Consider the following 22,693-nt stretch of genomic DNA (forward strand, 5'->3'; position numbering starts at 1 on the left):
CTAAAGCAGGCCAGGCTAAGAAAAGTGTGGGAAAGGTTACCGGTACAAATAGGGGTGTCTAGGCACCGAGTATGGACACCGGGCCACCCCCTGGAGGCTGGGGAGCAAGCGGGGACACCCAGCCACCAGGCGGCTGGGGACTGAGTATGGATACCAGGCCGCCGACACAGCCATGGCGTGGTGGCCAGATTCCGCCTCCACATGCCTAAAAGGCCCAATTTAAAGTGCAAGCAAGCAAGCAGTATGGTATCGCAGCCTGGGGGTGGGTGGTTGGCAGGCTGCATACTTGCGCTTGCATTGCAAGGAATGGGAGAGGTACAATTGAACACTGCCCTGGGACAAGGACTTGAATGGGGATAGTTGCAAGTCTGCAACGACAGGTGCAAGGTGGGAGGCATGTTCGCATGTACATTGAACAGGGGTTTGGCATGCACACACTACAGCGGAATAGGCTCTCCTTCCCACTAAATGCACTGGGGAGGGCACAGGTAATGTTTTGGTATACGCGCTTAATCTTATGTATAAGGCACACCAGGACAAATAGGGGCGGCTGGGGACTGAGTATGGATACCTCGCTGCCGAAGCAGCCATGAGGTAGTGGCCAGCTTCGGCCTCCTCCAAACTAAAAGGCCCCATTTCAAGTGCAAGCTAGCAGTATGGAATTGCAGTCTGGGGGTGGGTGGGTGGCAGGCTGCACACTTACACTTGCATTAAAAGAAAACATAGCAGATGCTAACTTCTGTCATCATCATCATGCTCCTCACCTTGGCACTCTCAACTCCACCGATGGAGAAGTCAGGGCCCACCGGAGGAGTCTGGTTCTCTGGTGGGCTCGTCCAATGCTGCCTAAAGCAGGCCGGGCTAAGAAAAGTGTGTAGGGGGATGTTCCAAGGAGAAATAGGGGTGGCTGGGGACCGTTTATGGACTCCCGGCTGCCCCCAGGAGGCTGGGGACCGTGTGTGGACACCCGGCCACCGGGCGGCTGGGGACTAAGTATGGATTCCAGGCCGCCAACACAGCCATGACGTGGTGGCCAGATTCCGCCTCCACATGCCTAAAAGGCCCAATTTCAAGTTCAAGCAAGCAAGCAGTATGGTAATGCAGCCTGGGGGTGGGTGGGTGGCAGGCTGCATACTTGCACTTGTATTGCAAGGAATGGGGGAGGTACAATTGAACACTGCCCTGGGACTAGAACTTGCATGGGGAGAGTTGCAAGTCTGCATCTTCTGATGTGGCAAGGATCACTTATGATGGACACACTTTTAGACAGTGACCTGGGAGTCAGAGATGCTTCCAGGGGTCTTCCCCATGCTGTTCCCATGTCTTTTCAGCACTTTATGCATGTGTCACACAGCACATGGCCAGATAAGGTTGTAAAATGTTAAAATGACATTTCCCGGTGAATGCATTTGTCATAGTTGAAAGCAATACAAAAGTGCAAAAACGCATAAAAAATGCTACTTGTGAACATAGCCGAAGGTGTGGAGGAGTATTTTTGTTTTTGGACATTTATTTTAACTTATACACAAGTCTTTTCCCTGGAAAGGATGTTCCTTAACATATTTCACAGGAAAAAAGTTTCACTTTCGTTTTTGAACGTTTTGTTTTGAGCCCGTAAAAGTGGCTTAATACCTCTGACCACGTTGTTGACAGCAGTGACCTGGGGGTCAAAAATGCTTCCTGGGGCGATCCCCAAGCTGTCCCCATGTCATTTGAGCACTGTCACTATCGTTTTGGGCACTTGTTAGGCTTTTAAAAGACTGACCAGGGTGCCACCGCAAAAATGCTTGAGTCTCCCATAGACTAACATTGGGCTCGTTGCTCGGGTCGAGCACCCGAGTATCACGGCGAGCTCGGCCCGAGCTTCGAGCACCCGAGCATTTTAGTGCTCGCTCAACACTAGTTTACAGTGGTTAGTGATCAGGTTAATTATTTTTAAATTTTGATAGATCTGACTTTTCTGAATCCGTGATATCACATGTATTTTTTTATTATCTTTATTTTTCACAGGGCAAAAGGAGGGTGATTTGAACTTTCATATTTTTTAAAACATTTCTTTTATTTTTCACCGTACTTGTTAGTCCCCTTAGGGCACTTGAAGCTGTGATCTTCCTCTTTCATCAGATGTTAAACTATATCCATATGTGAAAACCAAAATACCCACCAGTTTGTAGGACGACAGCTTTTACATGATCTTGAATGTTTCTTTTAGTCTGGATGACCTCAGTTCCACAAAAAAGAACATGTTTTTTGTAGTCATCACCACTGTGTTCCATCCAAGGAACGAAATTGTTAATATTTGGGAGTGGTGTCTTCGTCACAGGGATACTTTCACCTTGAAATTGAATTTAAAGGTATGTTTTTAAGTTATCTGTAAATCAATTTTCTGGTTCTTGTGCATGAAGATCCATCAGTGTCACATACTTGCAGAGTATAGATAAATATTAAGTAAATAAAAGCAAATCAATGCAAAATACATTTGCACCGTTCATTTCAACAAATAGCTTTGGGTTACATGTAAAAAATGAAGCTGAATGAGGGTAACTAACAAATAATTCTCTTTCGCTCTTCTCTAATTTCTTTTATTGAAGTAATAACAGTGAGTCAGCGCATATTATGATGTCCCATAAAAAGCCCTAAAAATATTAACTATAAAAGTGCACAAAGACATCTTAAACCCCAAACATCAACACTCTAGACTCAACTTTCCGGCAATATACCCTTTCAAAAACTTAAAGGAATTACTGTATAATATCTCAACAATCAAAAATGTAGATATTTTAAAGAATGGAGTAGGTAATGATATATCCATACCGGTTAACATTGCTTCATTCACAGTACATCCTCCACTGATTAAAATGGCATCACATGGTAAGAAAAGCTTGTTTCCTCCCAAAACAATGACATCGCCTGGAACCAAGGACTGAGATTGGACTTCGGTAAGTTCTGTTAAAAATAAACACAACAATTAAAAAACATAAAAAAAAATAATTCTAGGAGAAGAAAGGTCAATATATATATACTAGCTATTGAACCCGTTTTACGCCCGCGTGGCGAGCATTTCTATTGGTATATTGCCTCCATCTTGTCATGTGCTGCTCCGATCCTGTGGCCCCATCCTGTCATGTGCTGCTCCCATCCTGCGCCCCCATCCTGTCATGTGCTGCTCCCATAAATTAGCGCCTGAATCAATGTGTGCGTATTTCACAATATCTTGTGGCATTTTCTTGAAGACACTGTGTCTGGGAATTTGCACATGCAGTGTCTTCACTAAAATGGCATCGTAGTGCAGTATGCACACGCTCTGACTCAGGCACCACACTGCACAGGCGCCACCTATTTTGGCTTCGAACAGAAAGACACATTTTAAATTTTATTAAACTATTAACTGAAAAAAAAATATTGTGCAAAAACTTTGTAAACAACATTTTTGGTGTAAACTCTGTGGTCTTTCTTTAAGTTGCCTTGTTGATCAGTAGCAAAAATTTTGACTTTGACTTGCTGGAAGGATTTTGTTCTTGAAAAGGCGACAAAGTTGGCCATGGCTGAAGGCTGGAGATGGCAAATATATGCCAACTGAATTCAGTGTTTGCCCTTGACTTTTTTTGATGGTCATAGCATAAGCAAGTCTTAAGGGAAACTGTTTTCATTTTAAAGTAAAAGGAAGATTGGGATCGCTTGGTGCCAGAATAACTCTGGGAATGAATACCCTTGTACCTTTAAATGATCCGGTGAGGATTTCACAGTCAATGACACCATTTGCTTCACAACCATTCTAGTGCATTGCAAAGACCTCTTGTTGAGTTAAGGTTTCTTAATATCATGACTACTGCTCCAACTTTCAAATGTAATCCATGAGGAGGCATACCACCAGGCGTTAAGCTGTTTAAGAACTCCATTGGACAGTTTGCTACTTCCTCAGCATTTGCAGTATCTTGCTGAATGGAATCAATACTGGTGTAGCATTTCAATTCAGACTGAATTTGTCTAAGAACATTTTCATTCAGTTCATGTGAATGTTGGTTTTTTGGAGTTAGGATTGCACGGTTTGCAATGCTTCCATCTTCTGGTTGTATGACTTGAGGAAAGACAGCATCAACAATACATCCATTTTCAATGCAGACAGAAGGAATTCAAAGATGCCTTCCTCTAGTCCTGGTTCTTGAAGTTTTCCATCTCTACGATTTTTTGGGGGGAACTTTTGGATCTTCAGCCATGAATTCTAAGTAGAAGGTGTCAACTGTATTTACAGCATGAGCTGGAGCCAAAGAAGCTTCGTCCCAGATTATGAGTTTGGCATTTTTCAACTCATTGGCAGTATTGCTGCCATGATGAATATTGCATGTCGACGTTTCATTAATTGGTATAGGCAGTTTGAACAGATTATGGGAAGTTTGGCCTCCCACCAGCAAAGTAGCAGCAATGCCTGTAAATGTACATGATAAGACTAATTCATATTTGCTCCAACGTGATTGTATTATACAGGAATGTTTTACCACTTCCGCCAGGTCCATCAATAAAAAATAGATGTTTTTCCAAGTTGGGATTCTCAAAAGCTTCTCTGATTTTTTTCGAAAGCCTTTCATTGTCCTGGGTTTAACATTTGGAATTTCTCCTCAAACAAAGCCTTTTCAGCAACAGGGTCGTAATATTTGCCAGAATTGATTGAATCATCGTACTTGCCAACAGGAAGTTGTAGGCCAAAATCTTGTAATGACTTTCCATGTGTCTGTAACACAGAGTCAATTTCATGTAATGTCATATTGAAAGCCTTTTCTACATGAGGGAAATGTCTGGTATAGTCTTTCATGAGATTTGTATTGTGACTTTGAAACAATGCTGCAGCATTAGACGGCTCACACATGATGCAAATAAATGCAAACAATTGTTTAAGTTGTATTGGCATTTGATAAGTGGCAGCTTCTGTTAGGCAAGTATCCCATTCAGAGTCATCATCAGTTAACCCTCTTGCAATACATGCTTCTTGGAAAGTAGCAAACTGGTTTCCTTCAGTTTTTCTGAGATCCTCAAAAGATGTTGCGCCTCTAACATTGAGAAGGAGAATTCAGATTAAGTATTTTTCTCTGTCTTATGGCTAACGTTAAAAATTCTGCCAATTGTGGTTTTATGACCTTTGCCACATGGTTTCCATTTAACATTTTTATCATACCATGTGTAATGTTCAGGGATTTGAATGTATTAATATTGTTGGGCATTAGGATCTTCCCGATTCAATTTAAACCAAGCAAGAAGTTTAGACAGCTTCAGCTTCTTTACCTGGTATAAAGAATATTGTATGTTTGTCCTCAAGGTGGACTTTTAATCTTTCCACAAGATCAGTTTTATGGTGCATTTTATATTCCCTGAGTCTCCATCAATGCTTTAGGTGCACTTACATATCGAGTTTCTAAGTAATTTTTTACTTCATCCCATTCAACCGTGGATTCTTGTTCTGTGGCAGAAGTAACAAACTGGATATTTGCACAATCATGCCCTTTTTATAAGGGTATTTGAACAAATATTTTACACTTTGTATAGAACTGCAAATCTCAACATTTATGTGGGCAATGTATTTTAAGGAAAGATAAGGAATGTAAGGTACAACCCATCTATTATCAACCCTGTTTCGACCAGGTTCAACAAAGTTGATATCATCCCAGCGTTGATATTTAGGGCATCCATTTACATTGCTATTAGTTTCGAAACAGAAATCCTTGGGAAAGCCTTTGGTACAGTTCCCATTGTCCATTCATGATGCATTTGGATTAAGTGGACCACATGGACCATGTATCATGCAAGATTTTACAGTTTCATAAAGCATCGGATGAGTGTCTATGTGCTGGAGCTCTGCACAAACAATTTTGTCAATTCTTTCTTTTTCCCAGGCTTTGTATTCCGGGGCCATAAATGACAATATGTGTCCACGAGGGAGCCCTCTTTTTTGGAACTCAATTACATACACCATACCATTAACACGTCCAAATCTGTGGTATGTAGTTAAGTCTCCAAGTAGCAATTTTATTTTCATGTTAAATACTCGTGCTACTAAATGGGGCCTGTCACATGGTTACTGACAAGGAAGTAAGTTTTCTCTGATTTCCTTCATTTTCGATTTCACGTTACTGTTACAAATAGGTCTGGTTTGCCATATTTCCTGACCATTGCCATGGCATCATGGTAGTTTTGTGCCATATTTCTTGGACTTCCTTGGAAAGTTGATGGCAGGTAGGATATTTATGTCCATGAAATGGTGGTTGGTCACGAACTGGTAAAGGACGTCATATTCTTCAGCTCTTACAGTACTTTAATTTTTGCGCACCCAATTCAAACGGTTTGCCTCAGTTTTGCAATAGGCATCAACTATAAATTGTGGTGTCAGCTTTCCTGCATTAAGGAACTGGTTAAAAGTACCATCACGAATGGCAAAGTGGTATGCATATGATTGAAGTCACATTTCCTCAATAAACTGCTTTTTTTAGTTCTGTAGTCCACCCAGAGTCCCCATAAGGAAAAAGCAAAGGATAGCACATTGGGTCACAGAGCCTACTCAGGATAGAAATATTTTGTAAAATAACACTTTTTGGTTGAATGGTAACGTCACGGTTTTCTGGGGGTGCACCATCTGTGCTGTGGAAAATGGCAGCAATTTCCCCTGTTGGAGCATTAATTCTGCATAGTATTTACTTTTACTCTCATAAAAAGTCATGCTATATTCAATTGGCGTTGGGATTTCTAGATTTGCTTTTAGCATTTCTTCTTGTTCAAATTGCAACATATTTTTGTATTCTCTGGAGAAAGGATTGATATCTTCGAGAATTCTTTGTAGATTTTCCATAACATTACGAACGCATCCACTGTTGGCTGGATTGTGCATTCTTTCATTCAAGGCCTGAGCCGGATCCAGAATATATAACTGGACGTATGTTGGTGATTCACCTAGGTTAGGGTGCAATGCAGATGTAGCCTGCTTTATATTCCACGGCAGAAAGAAAACCAATTTCTATTTTATCATGTGTTCTCCTGTGAGAACAATATCTGCACCAAACAATTAATTCAAATTGAGTATAAGTATTATAATGGAGACCGTCACTTCTTCCTCTACGGCCAACCCAATAGATGGAAAAACAATAAAAAGTGTTCACATTTAAAAAAAATTAGGGCTTAACAACACCATTTCTGTGGCCAACAGTTTGGAGAGGGTGGAGTTCAACCTCTTAGCTTTGTCATGTGTAGGATGAAACAATATTTTACGTGACCACAAATGCAGGACCGAGGGCTGGCTGCAGTGTTGAGAGGGGGGGGGGGGGAGTACGGTAAACTGGACAAACTACTGGTCCGTGAATGAGGTGCAGGGGGACATGTTACAAAGAATTGAGAAAGATGTGGTGTGCTCGGTGAAACAAACACAGCATGCATGTCCACTTCCATTACAGCTGACAGGCTCTCACTCAGCCTGACTGGAGCGGATAGAGAAGCAGAGGTTCTGCGGTGGGAGACCTGTGTGCCAATACTTGGCATGGTAACAGAGAAGGACGAAAAAGCAGCGATGCAGTTGATGGGGCAGCTGATGGTTGTTGAGGTCCTTTGGTCGGCATTTTATCGCAGTGAGATTGCCAAAGTAACACATGTTGATTGCGCATGTGAAGGTTCATGCATGTAGTAGTCAAATTATTGCACTTTTTCCCTCTACTGAATGTTTTATTGTAAAGTTTGCAGATAATGTGAGCTGGCTTATCCTTTGTGGTCTCAAAAAAGGCCCCGGCTAGGCAACCCTTGCTGCCCCTGTGAGCTGCAGACTCACGACCGCTGGTGGTAACTGCCACGGTTGTGGCTAAGGATGCAGTGCTCCTCGTGCTTGCATCACTCCATGTCTGTGCCATAGGATGCAAAGCAACCTCCTCGTCTTCTTCCTCCACCTCCTCAGATGAGCTTCATAGCTGCGTGTCTCTGGGTTCACACCAAGTTGGATGTACAACCTCATCATCTTCCAATATGTTATTCCATTCCTCGCCCTTAGAGTCACCCTCCTCCTCTTCTTGCCCTAGCAGCAAAGTACAGTCGAGGTTCAGGAAGCTGCTCATACCCATTTTTTTTCCCCCTGTATGGAAAATAATATCTGCCCCACACAATTTTAAGTTGAGATGTATTCTGCTTTATATATCAATTTTGAGTTTATCAGGTCTGTGTACTCTTGTGTGGATTACAGTATCTGCACCAAACAATTATTTTCACTAGAGTATAACTATTGTATAGGAGACCAAAACCTCTTCCACTAAAGCCAGCCCAGAACATTGAGACCCAGTCAGGAGTATTCACATTTCCCTAAATTGGGGCCTAATACCACCGAAGTGGCATCAATTTCAGTAGAGTAGAAATGGTATAATTAGGACCGACACTTCTTCCCCTACAGCCAACCCAGTAGATGGAGACCCAATCAAGAGTGTTCCCACTTGAAAATATTTGGGCCTAAAACCACCAATGTGGCATCAGTTTAACTAGAATATAAGTAGTATAATGGGAACCGACACCTCTTCCACTACAGCCAACCCAATAGATGGAGACCCAGTCAGGATTCCTCACATTTCCAAAAATTACTGGCAGACATAAACAAAGTGGCATCAATTTCAGTACAGTAGCAATTGTACAATTAGGAATGACACCTCTTCCACTACAGCCAACCCAATGGATTGAGAGATCAAATCTGTATTCTCCACATTTCAAAAAATTAGGGCCTAAAACCTGCAGCTGCAGCAAGAGCAGGCAAACAAGCCATATGACAGACTACAATTCCGCAAGATCAATGCAGCACACTAAAAACTACAACATCGCCTACTCTGTACAGTCTGCAATTGGGATGCAAAAGTCCTTTGAGATCCATGACTTGTTCATCTTGATGAAAATTAGGCGGTCAACACTTTCATGGGACAGCCGGGTGCACTTATCCGTCAGGACACCACCAGCAGCGCTGAATACACATTTTGAGAGAATGCTGGCTGCGGAGCATGATAAAACTTCCAAGCCGTGACAGGCGAGCTCAGGCCATTCATCCATTTTTGACGACCAAAATGTAAAAGGGTCAAAATCCTGACTGATTGCATTCATATCGAGCTCTAGATAGTCCTCCACCATCCTCTCTAGTCGTTCTCCACGTGTGAGACTTGTACTTTGCTGTGCTGGTGCACGAGCTGGTCTAAAAAATGTGTGAAAGGACTCACAGAAATTGCTTCTGTCAAATACTCTGCTGCTGCTGCTAATGTCTTGGCGTTGACGAACTGACGTGCCGGAGGTTGAAAGAGTGTAGTTGCGATGCAAACTGTGTGCCTCACTCTTATCCTGGGGAAAAGCTCTATTAAGAATGCTTAAAAGCTTGTTTCGATACTCCATCATTAGCGGGTCCCTTTCCATGGCGGGAAGCATCTGGCAAAATTTACTCTTGTAACGTGGATCTAACAGAGTGGCAACCCAGTAGTCAGCATTAGTTCAAATCCTAACTATACGGGGATGATGTTGCAGAAAGTGCAGCAATTAGGCACTCGTATGTTGGGCTCTTCCAGGTGGTCCAAAGCCAAACTCTATTGTTGGCTGCGTAACACTGATGCATGTTTCCTCCATCCGCTCCTTCCAACTATGTTGAACAGAGAGGGGATGATTATCCTCTGCACCTTCTGACTGTTGCTCACCCATCATCTCTTCCTCCTCCATTTGTTCCTTGGCTCTTGCACCTTTACTAACAGTATGTCTGGTATCACCAAACACCCTCGATTGCTGGAAGCCACCGTCACTTGGCATCCGCCTGTGTGACGACAGTCTGGAACTTTGAGACATTCTTATCCATTCCGCATCCTCCTCTTCTTCTGCGACAACCACCTCCTGCCGCAGGCTGTTCAAAGTCTGCTCCAGCATGTAGATGACCAGAAAAGTGATGCTAGTAATGGCATGGTCAGCGCTAACTAGTTTAGTAGCCATTTCAAAACTGTGCAGAAGGGTGCAGAGATCCTTAATCTGTTCCCACTCTGTAAACATTCATATGCCCCACGTCTGTACCATGTTGGCCAAGGCTATACGACGTGACATACTGTGTCAGGGCTCGTTGCTGCTGCCACAGTCACTACAATATGTGCAGAGTGGACTTCCACCACTTCAGCACATCTCATATCAACCTGTTAACTGGCATGGACAAAGACTTCTATATCAATGCAAGACGATGACATGAGGGCTGCGAACGACGGAAGTGAGCAGACAGCTTCCGTACTTTCTGAAGCAGCTCATCCAGGTGGGGGAGTGGTGGAGAAATCTCTGTACCACCAGTTGAGGACGTGAACCATGCAAGGCATGTGTGTGAGTTTGCCTCGGCGTAGGGCCGCCAACAGGTTTGCACTGTTATCGCACATGGCATTCCCTGGTTCCAGGTTCAGTGTAGACAGCCATTGCTGAAACTGAGTCTGGAGAGCCATCCACAACTCTTCAGCTGTATGACTGCGATTGCCAAGGCATATTAATTTAAAGGAGGTGGTGTGTATTTGCTCTGCACTGTTGGAACGTTAAGGTAGAGAATGAGTGCGCAGATGGAGGCCCTAGAGGAGGTGGAGGAGGCAGAAGCAGTGGAGAATGTGTGAAATACAGAGGTTTGTTCTGCAAGCCTTGGGGATTCCCAAATTTGTGGAGCAGCCACTTCCTCACCAGCCCCCACAGCCACCAGAGTCACCCAGTGCCCAGTCAGCGAGATGTAACGCCTTTGGCCATGCTTACTCGTCCAGGTGTCTGTGGTGAAATGCACCCTAGTAGACATCGCTTTAGTCCACAAGGGCTGGCTGCGGTGCTGAGAGAGGGCAGAGTACGGTGAAACAGACAAACTGCTGGACTGTGAGTGAGGTGCAGGCGCAAATGTTACTGTGGATTGAAAAACATGTGGTGTGCTCGGTGAAACAAACACAGCAGGCATGTCTGCTTCCGTTACAGCTGACAGGCTCTCACTCAGACTGACTGGAATGAGTATACAACCGTAGGGTCTGCGGTGACAGACCAGCATGGCAATATTTGGCACAAGAACAGAGGAGGAGGAAGAAGCAAAGGATGCGGTTGATGTGGCAGCTGATGTTTCTTTAGGTCCGATGGTCGGCATTTTAGCGCAGTGAAATTCCCAACGTAACGCATGTTGTGTGCGCATGTGAAGGTTCATGCATGTAGTAGTCAAATTATTGCAGATAAAGTGAGTTAGCTGATCCTTTGCGGTCTCAAAAAAAGGCCCAGGCTAGGTAACCCTTGCCAGCTTCTTAGATGAGCTACTCGGCTGCGTGACTCTGGGTTCACACCAAGTAGGATCTTCAACCTCATCATCATCCAATATCTTATCCCATTCCTCTCCCTCAATGACCCTTCTCCTCTTGTTGCCCTGACAGCACCATACAGTCCGTATGAGCCTCAGGTATCTCAGTATCATCAGGATCACCTCCCTACCCAGTGGTTAACGTCTGGTGATGAGGGTCAGGAACCTGCTCGGACCCTACTCCGTCCTGCCCTGAATCCAGCCTAAAAAAAATTTGGGGCATTGGTGCAGATGCTTTCCTCCTCTTCTTTGCCATGTGAATGTTTGGAGTACACTTCTGATGCCCATGGTATAGAATGGGTGAACAGTTCTACAGACTCGCCCATCATTGGTTCCCTACAGTCAGTTGGGCAGTTGAACAGTTGTGACATGGGGGGAAGCAAGGGAAATTGAGGTGCCACCTCTGTGGACTGTACTATGTGTGATGTTGAGGTGGAGGAAGAAGAGGAGAGGCCACTTGAAGCCTCGCTTGCCATCCACTGGAGCACCTGCTATTTCTGGCCCTAATCAAAAAGGGATATCGCTGTGTGGCTGCCAAAGAAAGGGAGTGGAGTAGCCCGTCCAGTAACAGAAGTTGTCAGTTGTCTTTGGTCAGGAGTAGTGTTGAGCGAGCACTAAAATGCTCGGGTGCTCGAAGCTTGGGCCGAGCTCACCGTGATACTCGGGTGCCCGACCCGAGCAACGAGCCCAATATTAGTCTATGGGAGACCCGAGCATTTTTGCGGCGGCACCCCCGGCAGTCTTTTAAAAGCCTAATAAGTGCCCAAAACGATAGTGACAGTGCTCAGATGACATGGGGACAGCATGGGGATCGCCCTAGGAAGCATTTCTGACCTTCAGGTCACTCCTGTCAACAACGTGGTCAGAGGTATTAAGCCACTTTTAAGGGCTCACAATAAAACGTTCAAAAACGAAACTGAAACTGCTTTCCTGTGAAATATGTTAAGGAAGTTCCTTTCCAGGGTAAAGACTTGTGTATAAGGTAAAATAGATAGCAAAAAAAAAAAAAAATGCTCCTTCACACCTTGGGCTATGTTCACAAGTAGCATTTTTTATGCGTTTTTGCACTTTTGCATTGCTTACAACCGTGACAAATGCATTCACCGGGAAATGTCATTTTAACCTTTAACAACCTTATCTGGCCATGTGCTGTGTGACATATGCATACAGTGCTGAAAAGACATGGGAACAGCATGGGGAAGACCCCTGGAAGCATCTCTGACACCCGGGTCACTGCCTAAAAGTGTGCCCATCAGAAGTCATCCTTGCCGCATCAGAAGATGCAGACTTGCAACTATCAGCCTATTCCGCTGTAGTGTGTGCATGCCAAACCCCTGTTCATTGTACATGCGAAGATGCCTCCCACCTTGCACCTGTCGTTGCAGACTTGCAACTATCCCCATTCAAGTCCTTGTCCCAGGGCAGTGTTCAATTATACCTCCCCCATTCATTGCAATGCAAGAGCAAATATGCAGCCAACCACCCACCCGCAGGCTGCAATACTATACTGCTAGCTTGCACTTGAAATGGGGCCTTTTAGTTTGGAGGAGGCCGAAGCTGGCCACTACCTCATGGCTGCTTCGGCAGCGAGGTATCCATACTCAGTCCCCAGGCACCCAGCGGCCGGGTGTCCACGCTCGGTCCCCAGCTGCCAGGGGGCGGCCGGGTGTCCATACTCGGTCCCCAGCCGCCTGGGGGCAGCCGGGTGTCCATAAATGGTCCCCAGCTGCCCCTATTTCTCCTGTCACCTTCCCACACAGTTTTCTTAGCCTGGCCTGCTTTAGGGCAGCATTGGACGAGCCCACCAGAGAACCAGACTCCTCCGGTGGGCCCTGGCTTCTCCATCAGGGGAGTTGAGAGTGCCAAGGTGAGGAGCATGATGATGATGATAAGTTAGCATCTGCTTTGTTTTCTTGGAATGCAAGCGTAAGTGTTCAGCCTGCCACCCACCCACCCACCCCCAGGCTGCAATACCATACTGCTAGCTTGCACTTGAAATGGGGCCTTTTAGTTTGGAGGAGACCAAAGCTGGCCACTACCTCATGGCTGCTTTGGCAGCGAGGTATCCATACTCAGTCCCCAGCCGCCTCTATTTGTCCCGCTGTGCCTTATACATAAGATTAAGCGCGCATACCAAAACATTACCTGTGCCCTCCCCAGTGCATTTAGTGGGAAGAACAGCCTATTCCGCTGTAGTGTGTGCATGCCAAACCACTGTTCATGGTACATGCGAAGATGCCTGCCACCCTGCACCTGTCGTTGCAGACTTGCAACTATCCCAATTCAAGTCCTTGTCCCAGGGCAGTGTACAATTGTACCTCTCCCATTCCTTGCAATGCAAGCGCAAGTATGCAGCCTGCCACCCACCCACCCCCAGGCTGCAATATCAAACTGCTTGCTTGCACTTGAAATTGGGCCTTTTAGGCATGTGGAGGAGGAATCTGGCCACCACGTCATGGCTGCGTTGGCGGCCTGGTACCCATACTCAGCCCCCAGCCGCCCGGGGGTGGCCGTTTGTCCACACACGGTCACCAGCCGCCTGGGGGCAGCCGGGTGTCCATAAATGATGCCCAGTCGCCCCTAATTCTCCTCTCAACTTTCCCCCACACACTTTTCTTAGCCTGGCCTGCTTTAGGGCAGCATTGGATGAGCCCACCAGAGAACCAGACTCCTCCGGTGGGCCCTGGTTTCAGGGGAGTTGAGAGTGCCAATGTGAGGAGCATTTTGATGATGATAGAAGTTAGCATCTGCTTTGTTTTCTTGGAATGCAAGCGCATGTATGTAGTAGCGGTTAGGCCTGAGGTGGTCAGCATTTTGGCGCATATTCTACCTCCTCCGAGGATTGCTGGATGTTTTCCTGCTACTATCCCAGTTCTATGACTCCAGTTAAAACAAAGCTTCAGGTGATAAATGATGGATGAGGTGGTGGCAAAGGAGAAAGAGCAAGAGGAACAGGGACCATTCACATCAATATCAGGCCAGTTAACCACACATGTCTTGTAGGATATGTTTTTGTACCAAAAGGAGCAGTTCGGCTACACAGTTATAGGGCATACAGTGAGTGCAATGCCTACCAAATATTTCGAGGCACTCCAATGCCCCTTGGAAGTGACATGGAGCTCAGAGTGCCTTAACTAAACCATTTTTCCCATTTATAGCAACTGGGTCTCCTGTATACTGTTGGCCTAAGAAGTGAATGGAAGGCTTTCCAAAAATTATGAGGAACTGCAATGCCCCTTGAAACAGACGTGGATTACAGCATACTAAAAACCTTCTACCCATTTTTGGGGAGTGGGTCTCCCTTAGTGCTCGCCTATGCATTGAAAAGCAAAAGCTGACTAAAATTAGGAGGAAATGCAATGTTCGTTGGAAGAGTAGTGGAGGACAGAGGTAATTAAAAACAACATTTCAATGCCCCTTGGAAGAGCTGTGGATTTCAGAGTGGCTTAAGAAGACCATTTTAATGCCCCTTTGAAGAGACGTGGAGGTCACAGTAGCTTAACAAGACGGTTTTAATGCCCCTCAGAAGAGACGTGGAGGTAACAGTAGCTTAACAAGATGGTTTTAATGCCCCTCGGAAGAGACGTGGAGGACCCAGTAGCTTAACAAGACGGTTTTAATGCCCCTTGGAAGAGAGGTGGAGGTCCCAGTAGCTTAACAAGATGGTTTTAATGCCCCTCGGAAAAGTGGTGGAGGTCGCAGTAGCTTAACAAGACGATTTTAATGCCCCTTGGAAAAGTGGTGGATGTTGCAGTAGCTTAACGAGATGGTTTGAATGCCCCTTGGAAGAGATGTGGAGGTCCCAGTAGCTTAACAAAATGGTTTTAATGCCCCTCGGAAGAGACGTGGAGGTCCCAGTAGCTTAACAAGACGGTTTTAATGCCCCTCGGAAGAGACGTGGAGGTCACAGTAGCATAAAAAGATGGTTTTAATGCCCCTCGGAAAAGAGGATGAGGTTGCAGTAGCTTAACAAGACGGTTTTAATGCCCCTTGGAAAAGTGGTGGAGGTCGCAGTAGCTTAACAACACGGTTTGAATGCCCCTTGGAAGAGACGTGGAGGTCCCAGTAGCTTAACAAGATGGTTTTAATGCCCCTCAAAATAGACGTGGAGGTCCCAGTAGCTTAACAAGACGGTTTTAATGCCCCTTGGAAGAGAGGTGGAGGTCCCAGTAGCTTAACAAGACAGTTTTAATGCCCCTCGGAAAAGTGGTGGAGGTCGCAGTAGCTTAACAAGACGGTTTTAATGCCCCTCGGAAGAGACGTGGAGGTCCCAGTAGCTTAACAAGATGGTTTTAATGCCCCTCGGAAAAGTGGTGGAGGTCGCAGTAGCTTAAGAAGACGGTTTTAATGCCCCTTGGAAAAGTGGTGGAGGTCACAGTAGCGTAACAAGACGGTTTTAATGCCCCTCGGTAAAGTGATGGAGGTCACAGTAGCTTAACAAGACGATTTTAATGCCCCTTGGAAAAGTGGTTAATGTTGCAGTAGCTTAACAAGATGCTTTGAATGCCTCTTGGAAGAGATGTGGAGGTCCCAGTAGCTTAACAAAATGGTTTTAATGCCCCTCGAAAGAGACGTGGAGGTCCCAGTAGCTTAACAAGACAGTTTTAATGCCCCTCGGAAGAGACGTGGAGGTCACAGTAGCATAACAAGATGGTTTTAATGCCCCTTGGAAAAGTGGATGAGGTTGCAGTAGCTTAACAAGACGGTTTTAATGCCCCTTGGAAAAGTGGTGGAGGTTGCAGTAGCTTAACAACACGGTTTGAATGCCCCTTGGAAGAGACGTGGAGGTCCCAGTAGCTTAACAAGATGGTTTTAATGCCCCTCAAAATAGACGTGGAGGTCCCAGTAGCTTAACAAGACGGTTTTAATGCCCCTTGGAAGAGAGGTGGAGGTCCCAGTAGCTTAACAAGACAGTTTTAATGCCCCTCGGAAAAGTGGTGGAGGTCGCAGTAGCTTAACAAGACGGTTTTAATGCCCCTCGGAAGAGACGTGGAGGTCCCAGTAGCTTAACAAGATGGTTTTAATGCCCCTCGGAAAAGTGGTGGAGGTCGCAGTAGCTTAACAAGACGGTTTTAATGCCCCTTGGAAAAGTGGTGGAGGTCACAGTAGCGTAACAAGACGGTTTTAATGCCCCTCGGTAAAGTGATGGAGGTCACAGTAGCTTAACAAGACGATTTTAATGCCCCTTGGAAAAGTGGTTAATGTTGCAGTAGCTTAACAAGATGCTTTGAATGCCTCTTGGAAGAGATGTGTGTAACGGGTCTGGGAGGCGGAACCTCTGAGCTACTATACAAGGGGGCAGCCCTTGTAAGGGAGCGGGTGGCAGTCTCTGGATGAACGGACAGGGAGATACGGCAAGTGATCAGGGCAGTCTCTGGGTAAAGGGTAGGTACGACCTGTGATGGCAGAGCCTCCGGGTAGGCTAGCAGGCAGATGGTAGATGTGTGCTCCCAGGTGAGCAAGCGAGAGTCTCTGGAATAACAGGTGGTCACGGCACGTGACGGCGGAACCTCCGGGCTGGCAAGCAGGCAGGTAACGGAGAAGCGCTCCCAGGTGAGCGGGCAAGAGTCTCTGAAGTAGCTGATGGTCACAGCACGTGACAACGGAGCCTCCGGGCTGGCAAGCAGGCAGGTAACGGAGAAGCGCTCCCAGGTGAGCGGACAAGAGTCTGAAGTAGCTGATGGTCACAGCACGTGACAACGGAGCCTCCGGGCTGGCAAGCAGGCAGGTAACGGAGAAGCGCTCCCAGGTGAGCGGGCAAGCTGGTCCATAGACAGACTGACCGGAGTTGTAAGGCAGACCGTCGGAGCTCAGGAAAGTAGGCAGGTAGCTGATGTGCGCTCCCAGGTGAGCGGGCAGGCTGGTCCTTTAGACAGACTGACAGGAGTAGTAAGGCAGACCGTCGGACCTCAGACTGGCAGACAGGTAACAAGAATTCAGGCAGGAATCAGGCAGGTAACTGGCAGGAAACTGGCAGGTAACTGACAGGAAACTGGCAACGGGACCTGAGGGCTGAAGCACAGGTGAGACACAGGTGCAAACAACATTGCTCGGGCACCTCCATTTTGGAGGAGGTGCCTTATATATGATGAAGTCCTCCGGCCATTGGCCGGGGACTCCTTAGGACGGCGCGCGCGGCCCCTTTAAGAGGAGGGGAGCGCGCGCGCGCGCGCGCCCTAAGCACAGGGGCCGGGAAGGAGCGCGCGCTGAGAGCAGAGCGGGAGGAGGACGCCGGGAAGGAGCGCGTGCTGACAGCAGAGCGGGGAGAGGACGCCGGGCACGGAGCAGAGCGGTGAGGGGAGCAGCGTCCCTGCCTAGCAGAGGGCAGGGACGCCAGCGCTACAGTACCCCCCCCTTTAGGCCCCCCCTTTTTTAGGCCAGACAGAAATTTAGCTAGGATGAGAGGGGCATGGATGTTCTCCCGGGGCTCCCACGTTCTCTCCTCAGGACCAAACCCCTTCCAATCTACCAGAAAAAAGGTCTTTCCTCTTACCCTTTTGGTGGCAAGAATGTTCTCTACCTCAAACTCGTCCACAGCAGAAACCGGAGCAGGAGGCGTACCTGTAGACTTGGAAAAAGAGTTAAGTACCACAGGTTTGAGGAGAGATACATGGAAGGAGTTAGGGATCCGTAAGTTGGCCGGGAGTTTCAATTTATAGGCCACCGGGTTGATCTGACAGATGACCTCCAGTGGGCAGATGAACCGAGGCCCTAACTTATAGGAAGGGATCTTGAGCCGGACATATTTGGACGAGAGCCAGACTTTATCCCCAGGACGGAATTGAGGAGGGTCCAGACGTTTTTTGTCAGCGTGTCTTTTCATACGCTCGGAAGACTGAAGGAGTGCGGATCGGGTACTCTCCCAAATGGAGGAAAATTTGCTAACGAGAGATTCCGCAGCCGGGTTGTCCACCGAGGTGGAGACAGGAAAAGGAATCCGAGGATGCTGACCAAAGACTACAAAAAACGGGGATTTGGAGGAGGATTCGCTCTCGTGATTATTGTAAGAGAACTCGGCCCATGGTAGGAGATCCACCCAGTCAGAATGGTGGGCATTAACGAAGTGCCGGAGGTAACTGGTCAGGTTCTGATTGATCCGCTCCACTTGACCATTGGACTGTGGGTGGTAAGCGGAAGAGAAGTCCAGGGAGACGTCTAGTAGTTTACAAGTGGCTCTCCAGAAGCGTGAGGTGAACTGTACCCCACGATCCGACACGATGTGGAGGGGCAGGCCATGAAAACGGAAGATGTGACGAATAAAGTCTCTAGCTAGCTCGGGTGCAGACGGGAGGCCTGGCAGGGGAATGAAATGAGCCATCTTGGAGAAGCGGTCAGCGACCACCCAAATGACCGTACAACCGGCAGAGAGTGGGAGGTCAGTTATGAAGTCCATTGCAATATGCTGCCAGGGGGCAGCAGGTACTGGGAGCGGAAGGAGGCGACCGGCTGGCAGATGTCTCGGAACCTTGTTGCGGGCGCAGGACACACAGGCAGAGACAAAGTCTATTACATCCTTGTGCAGGGTAGGCCACCAGTAGTGCCGGGAAATAAGCTGGAGGGTCTTCTTCTGACCAGCGTGGCCAGCCAGTTTAGACGAGTGACCCCAGTGAAGGATCTTCTCCCGATCAGGTACTGATACGAACGTCTTTCCGGGAGGAAGACGATTTAGACTCACGGGAGCCACCTGCATTACTCTGGCGGGATCGATGATGTGTTTCGGATCTTCCTCGAGATCAGATACCAGAAAGGATCGAGACAAGGCGTCCGCCTTGACGTTTTTGTCAGCCGGGCGAAAATGAAGGACAAAATCAAAACGAGCAAAAAACAAGGACCACCGGGCTTGGCGCGGGTTAAGTCTCTGGGCATGCTGGAGATAAGCCAAGTTCTTGTGGTCAGTGTAAATTATTACCGGGTGAAGAGCCCCCTCAAGCAGGTAACGCCACTCCTCCAATGCCAGTTTGATGGCCAATAACTCTCGATCTCCTATGGAATAATTGCGCTCTGAGGAGGAGAAGAGTTTAGAGAAGAAGCCGCAAGTTACCATCCTCCCGGAAGAAGATTTTTGAGTAAGTACCGCTCCAGCTCCAGAGGAGGAAGCGTCCACTTCCAGGAAGAACTGCTTGTTGCCGTCCGGGCGATGCAGCACCGGGGCGGAAGAGAAGGCCTGTTTTAAGGAAAGAAAGGCTTCTTCTGCTTCGGGCGGCCACTCTTTGGGATTAGTACCCTTACGGGTGAGCGCGGAAATTGGGGCAGTCCGGGAAGAGAAGTGTGGTATGAAGAGGCGGTAGTAGTTGGCGAAGCCCAGGAACCGCTGAATGGCCTTCAGCCCCTCCGGTCGAGGCCATTTCTCGATGGCAGACAGTTTCTCTGGATCCATTCGTAGGCCGGTCTGAGAAATAATGTAGCCCAAAAACGGAAGCGAGGTCTGCTCAAAGAGGCACTTCTCGTATTTAGCGAAGAGGTGATTCTGCCTGAGCCTGAGCAGGACCTGACGAACGTCCCTCCGGTGAGTCTGGAGATCCGGAGAGAAGACCAAGATGTCGTCCAGGTACACCACTACGCAGGAGTAGAGAAGGTCCCGGAAGATGTCATTGACCAACTCTTGAAAAACGGCAGGAGCGTTACAGAGACCAAAGGGCATTACCAGGTATTCATAGTGCCCGTCCCGGGTGTTGAATGCCGTCTTCCATTCATCCCCTTGACGGATACGAACCAGGTTGTACGCTCCACGGAGGTCTAGTTTGGTGAAGATTCTAGCCCCCCTCAGACGATCAAATAATTCTGGAATGAGCGGAAGGGGGTACTTATTCTTCACCGTGATCTGGTTTAGGCCTCTATAGTCTATACAGGGACGGAGAGAGCCGTCCTTCTTTTTAACGAAAAAGAAGCCTGCTCCCGCCGGGGAGGTAGATTTCCGGATGAATCCCCTGGCCAGATTCTCCTCAATATATTCGGACATCGACCGGGTCTCAGCAGCGGATAAAGGATAAATACGCCCACGGGGAGGAGTAGTACCGGGTAACAGGTCGATGGGACAGTCGTATGGTCTATGAGGGGGTAATGTCTCTGCCTCCTTTTTATTAAAGACATCAGCATAAGACCAATAAGGAATTGGAAGTCCAGGTAGATTAGCTGGGGTAGGAGAGGGACGGACGGGATGGACGGGAACCAGGCAGGTCTTATGACAGTCTTGTCCCCAGCGAAGGACTTCTCCGGTTTGCCAGTCAAGCACGGGTGCATGTCTCTGGAGCCAAGGCAGACCTAGCAAGAGGGCGTGAGAGAGTCCAGGCAGAACATGAAAGGAGATACTCTAAGAATGCAGCATTCCCACCTGCAGAGTAATGGATTCGGTGATGAGTTGGATGGGGCGTGGTAAGAGCCCCCCATCCACGGCAGCCACAGACAAGGGTACAGCCAGAGGTTTGGTGGGGATGCGGTATTTCTCTACCAGGGACTGTGAAATAAGATTCCCGGCTGCTCCAGAGTCCAGTTGGGCTAGTTCGAAATAACGGTTCTCCCCGTAGACGATTGAAACTGACAACAGCAGGGATGGAGAGGATTTATTCTTGTCTAGGTGGACCTCTCTGAGCGAACCTAGACACAGGCGTTTCCCGACCTTTCCGGGCAGGCACGGATCTGGTGCTCCTTACTGCCACAGTAGAAGCAGGTCCCCTCGACACGGCGTAAGTCCTGACGGGTCTTGACCATCTTGGTCTGGTCGACCTGCATAGGCTCAGGAGGGTGTACCTGGTTAGAGACAGAAGGAGTGACGGGTTTCTGAAAAGTAGGAGCTAGACGTGGTAACCTCCTCTCACGGGTGACCTCTCTGGCACGCTCCTGGAACCGTAGGTCAATCCGGGTGGCAAGAGTTATTAAGTCATCGAGAGTGGTAGGAGTGTCCCGACCGGCAAGTTCATCTTTAATACGGCCGGACAGACCCTCCCAGAAGACGGAAACCAGAGCGTCGTTATCCCAGGTCAGCTCCGAGGCAAGGGTACGGAACCGTATGGCATATTGGCCCACGGTGAGACTCCCCTGACGGAGGCGTAGCAACGATGATGCAGATGAGGTCTTCCGTCCGGGTTCGTCGAAGACTTTCCGGAAAGCCGTGAGAAAAGCAGGCAAGTTGGACACCAGGGGGTCTCCTCTCTCCCATAGAGGATTTAGCCAGGCCAGGGCCTCCCCGGTGAGATGGGACATGATGAAGGCAATTTTGGCCCGGTCGGAGTTAAACTGGTAGGACAAAAGTTCAAAATGCAGGGTGCACTGATTTAAGAAGCCCCGAGCCTGGACGGAGTCGCCTCCGAAGCGAGGAGGTGCAGAAAGCCGGGGTCCGGGGTAGGATACCATGGTATTAGTGGGCAGCGGAGCTGCCGGATTGCAAGATATGGCACTGGCGGAGGTTGTTGGTGGATCAGACAGAGTGTTCAGGCGAGTATTAACATTCCGCAGGTGACCCAGGATGGCCTCCTGTTGGGACCTCTGACGGGACAGTTCAAGACAGAGGTCCGAGAGCGAGGGAGCTTGGGTGCCACCGGGTTCCATGGCCCGAGCAAACTGTAACGGGTCTGGGAGGCGGAACCTCTGAGCTACTATACAAGGGGGCAGCCCTTGTAAGGGAGCGGGTGGCAGTCTCTGGATGAACGGACAGGGAGATACGGCAAGTGATCAGGGCAGTCTCTGGGTAAAGGGTAGGTACGACCTGTGATGGCAGAGCCTCCGGGTAGGCTAGCAGGCAGATGGTAGATGTGTGCTCCCAGGTGAGCAAGCGAGAGTCTCTGGAATAACAGGTGGTCACGGCACGTGACGGCGGAACCTCCGGGCTGGCAAGCAGGCAGGTAACGGAGAAGCGCTCCCAGGTGAGCGGGCAAGAGTCTCTGAAGTAGCTGATGGTCACAGCACGTGACAACGGAGCCTCCGGGCTGGCAAGCAGGCAGGTAACGGAGAAGCGCTCCCAGGTGAGCGGACAAGAGTCTGAAGTAGCTGATGGTCACAGCACGTGACAACGGAGCCTCCGGGCTGGCAAGCAGGCAGGTAACGGAGAAGCGCTCCCAGGTGAGCGGGCAAGCTGGTCCATAGACAGACTGACCGGAGTTGTAAGGCAGACCGTCGGAGCTCAGGAAAGTAGGCAGGTAGCTGATGTGCGCTCCCAGGTGAGCGGGCAGGCTGGTCCTTTAGACAGACTGACAGGAGTAGTAAGGCAGACCGTCGGACCTCAGACTGGCAGACAGGTAACAAGAATTCAGGCAGGAATCAGGCAGGTAACTGGCAGGAAACTGGCAGGTAACTGACAGGAAACTGGCAACGGGACCTGAGGGCTGAAGCACAGGTGAGACACAGGTGCAAACAACATTGCTCGGGCACCTC

The 22,693-nt window shown here is 48.2% G+C and overlaps 1 protein-coding gene across 5 annotated transcripts in view; it reads right to left on the minus strand.

The window, feature by feature from the left end:
- The window catches only part of LOC141259325 (probable cation-transporting ATPase 13A5), a 1,017,982-nt gene that overhangs the window by 642,016 nt on the left and 353,273 nt on the right, over window positions 1–22,693 (minus strand). For 4 of the 5 annotated variants that reach the window (XM_073675090.1, XM_073675088.1, XM_073675087.1 and 1 more), the window contains 2 exons: window positions 2,815–2,946; window positions 2,165–2,335 (listed from right to left, as the gene is read on the minus strand). The exons of the other annotated variant lie outside the window; for it this stretch is intronic. In XM_073675090.1, the coding sequence (XP_073531191.1) occupies window positions 2,165–2,335; window positions 2,815–2,946 (303 nt within the window). The remainder of the gene's footprint in view (window positions 1–2,164; window positions 2,336–2,814; window positions 2,947–22,693) is intronic. 5 annotated transcript variants of the gene reach the window in all.

This window comes from Phyllobates terribilis, unplaced genomic scaffold, assembly GCF_046119375.1.
Source record: "Phyllobates terribilis strain yellow unplaced genomic scaffold, ASM4611937v1 Scaffold_3__8_contigs__length_932513732, whole genome shotgun sequence".
NCBI classification, from domain to species: domain Eukaryota; kingdom Metazoa; phylum Chordata; class Amphibia; order Anura; family Dendrobatidae; genus Phyllobates; species Phyllobates terribilis.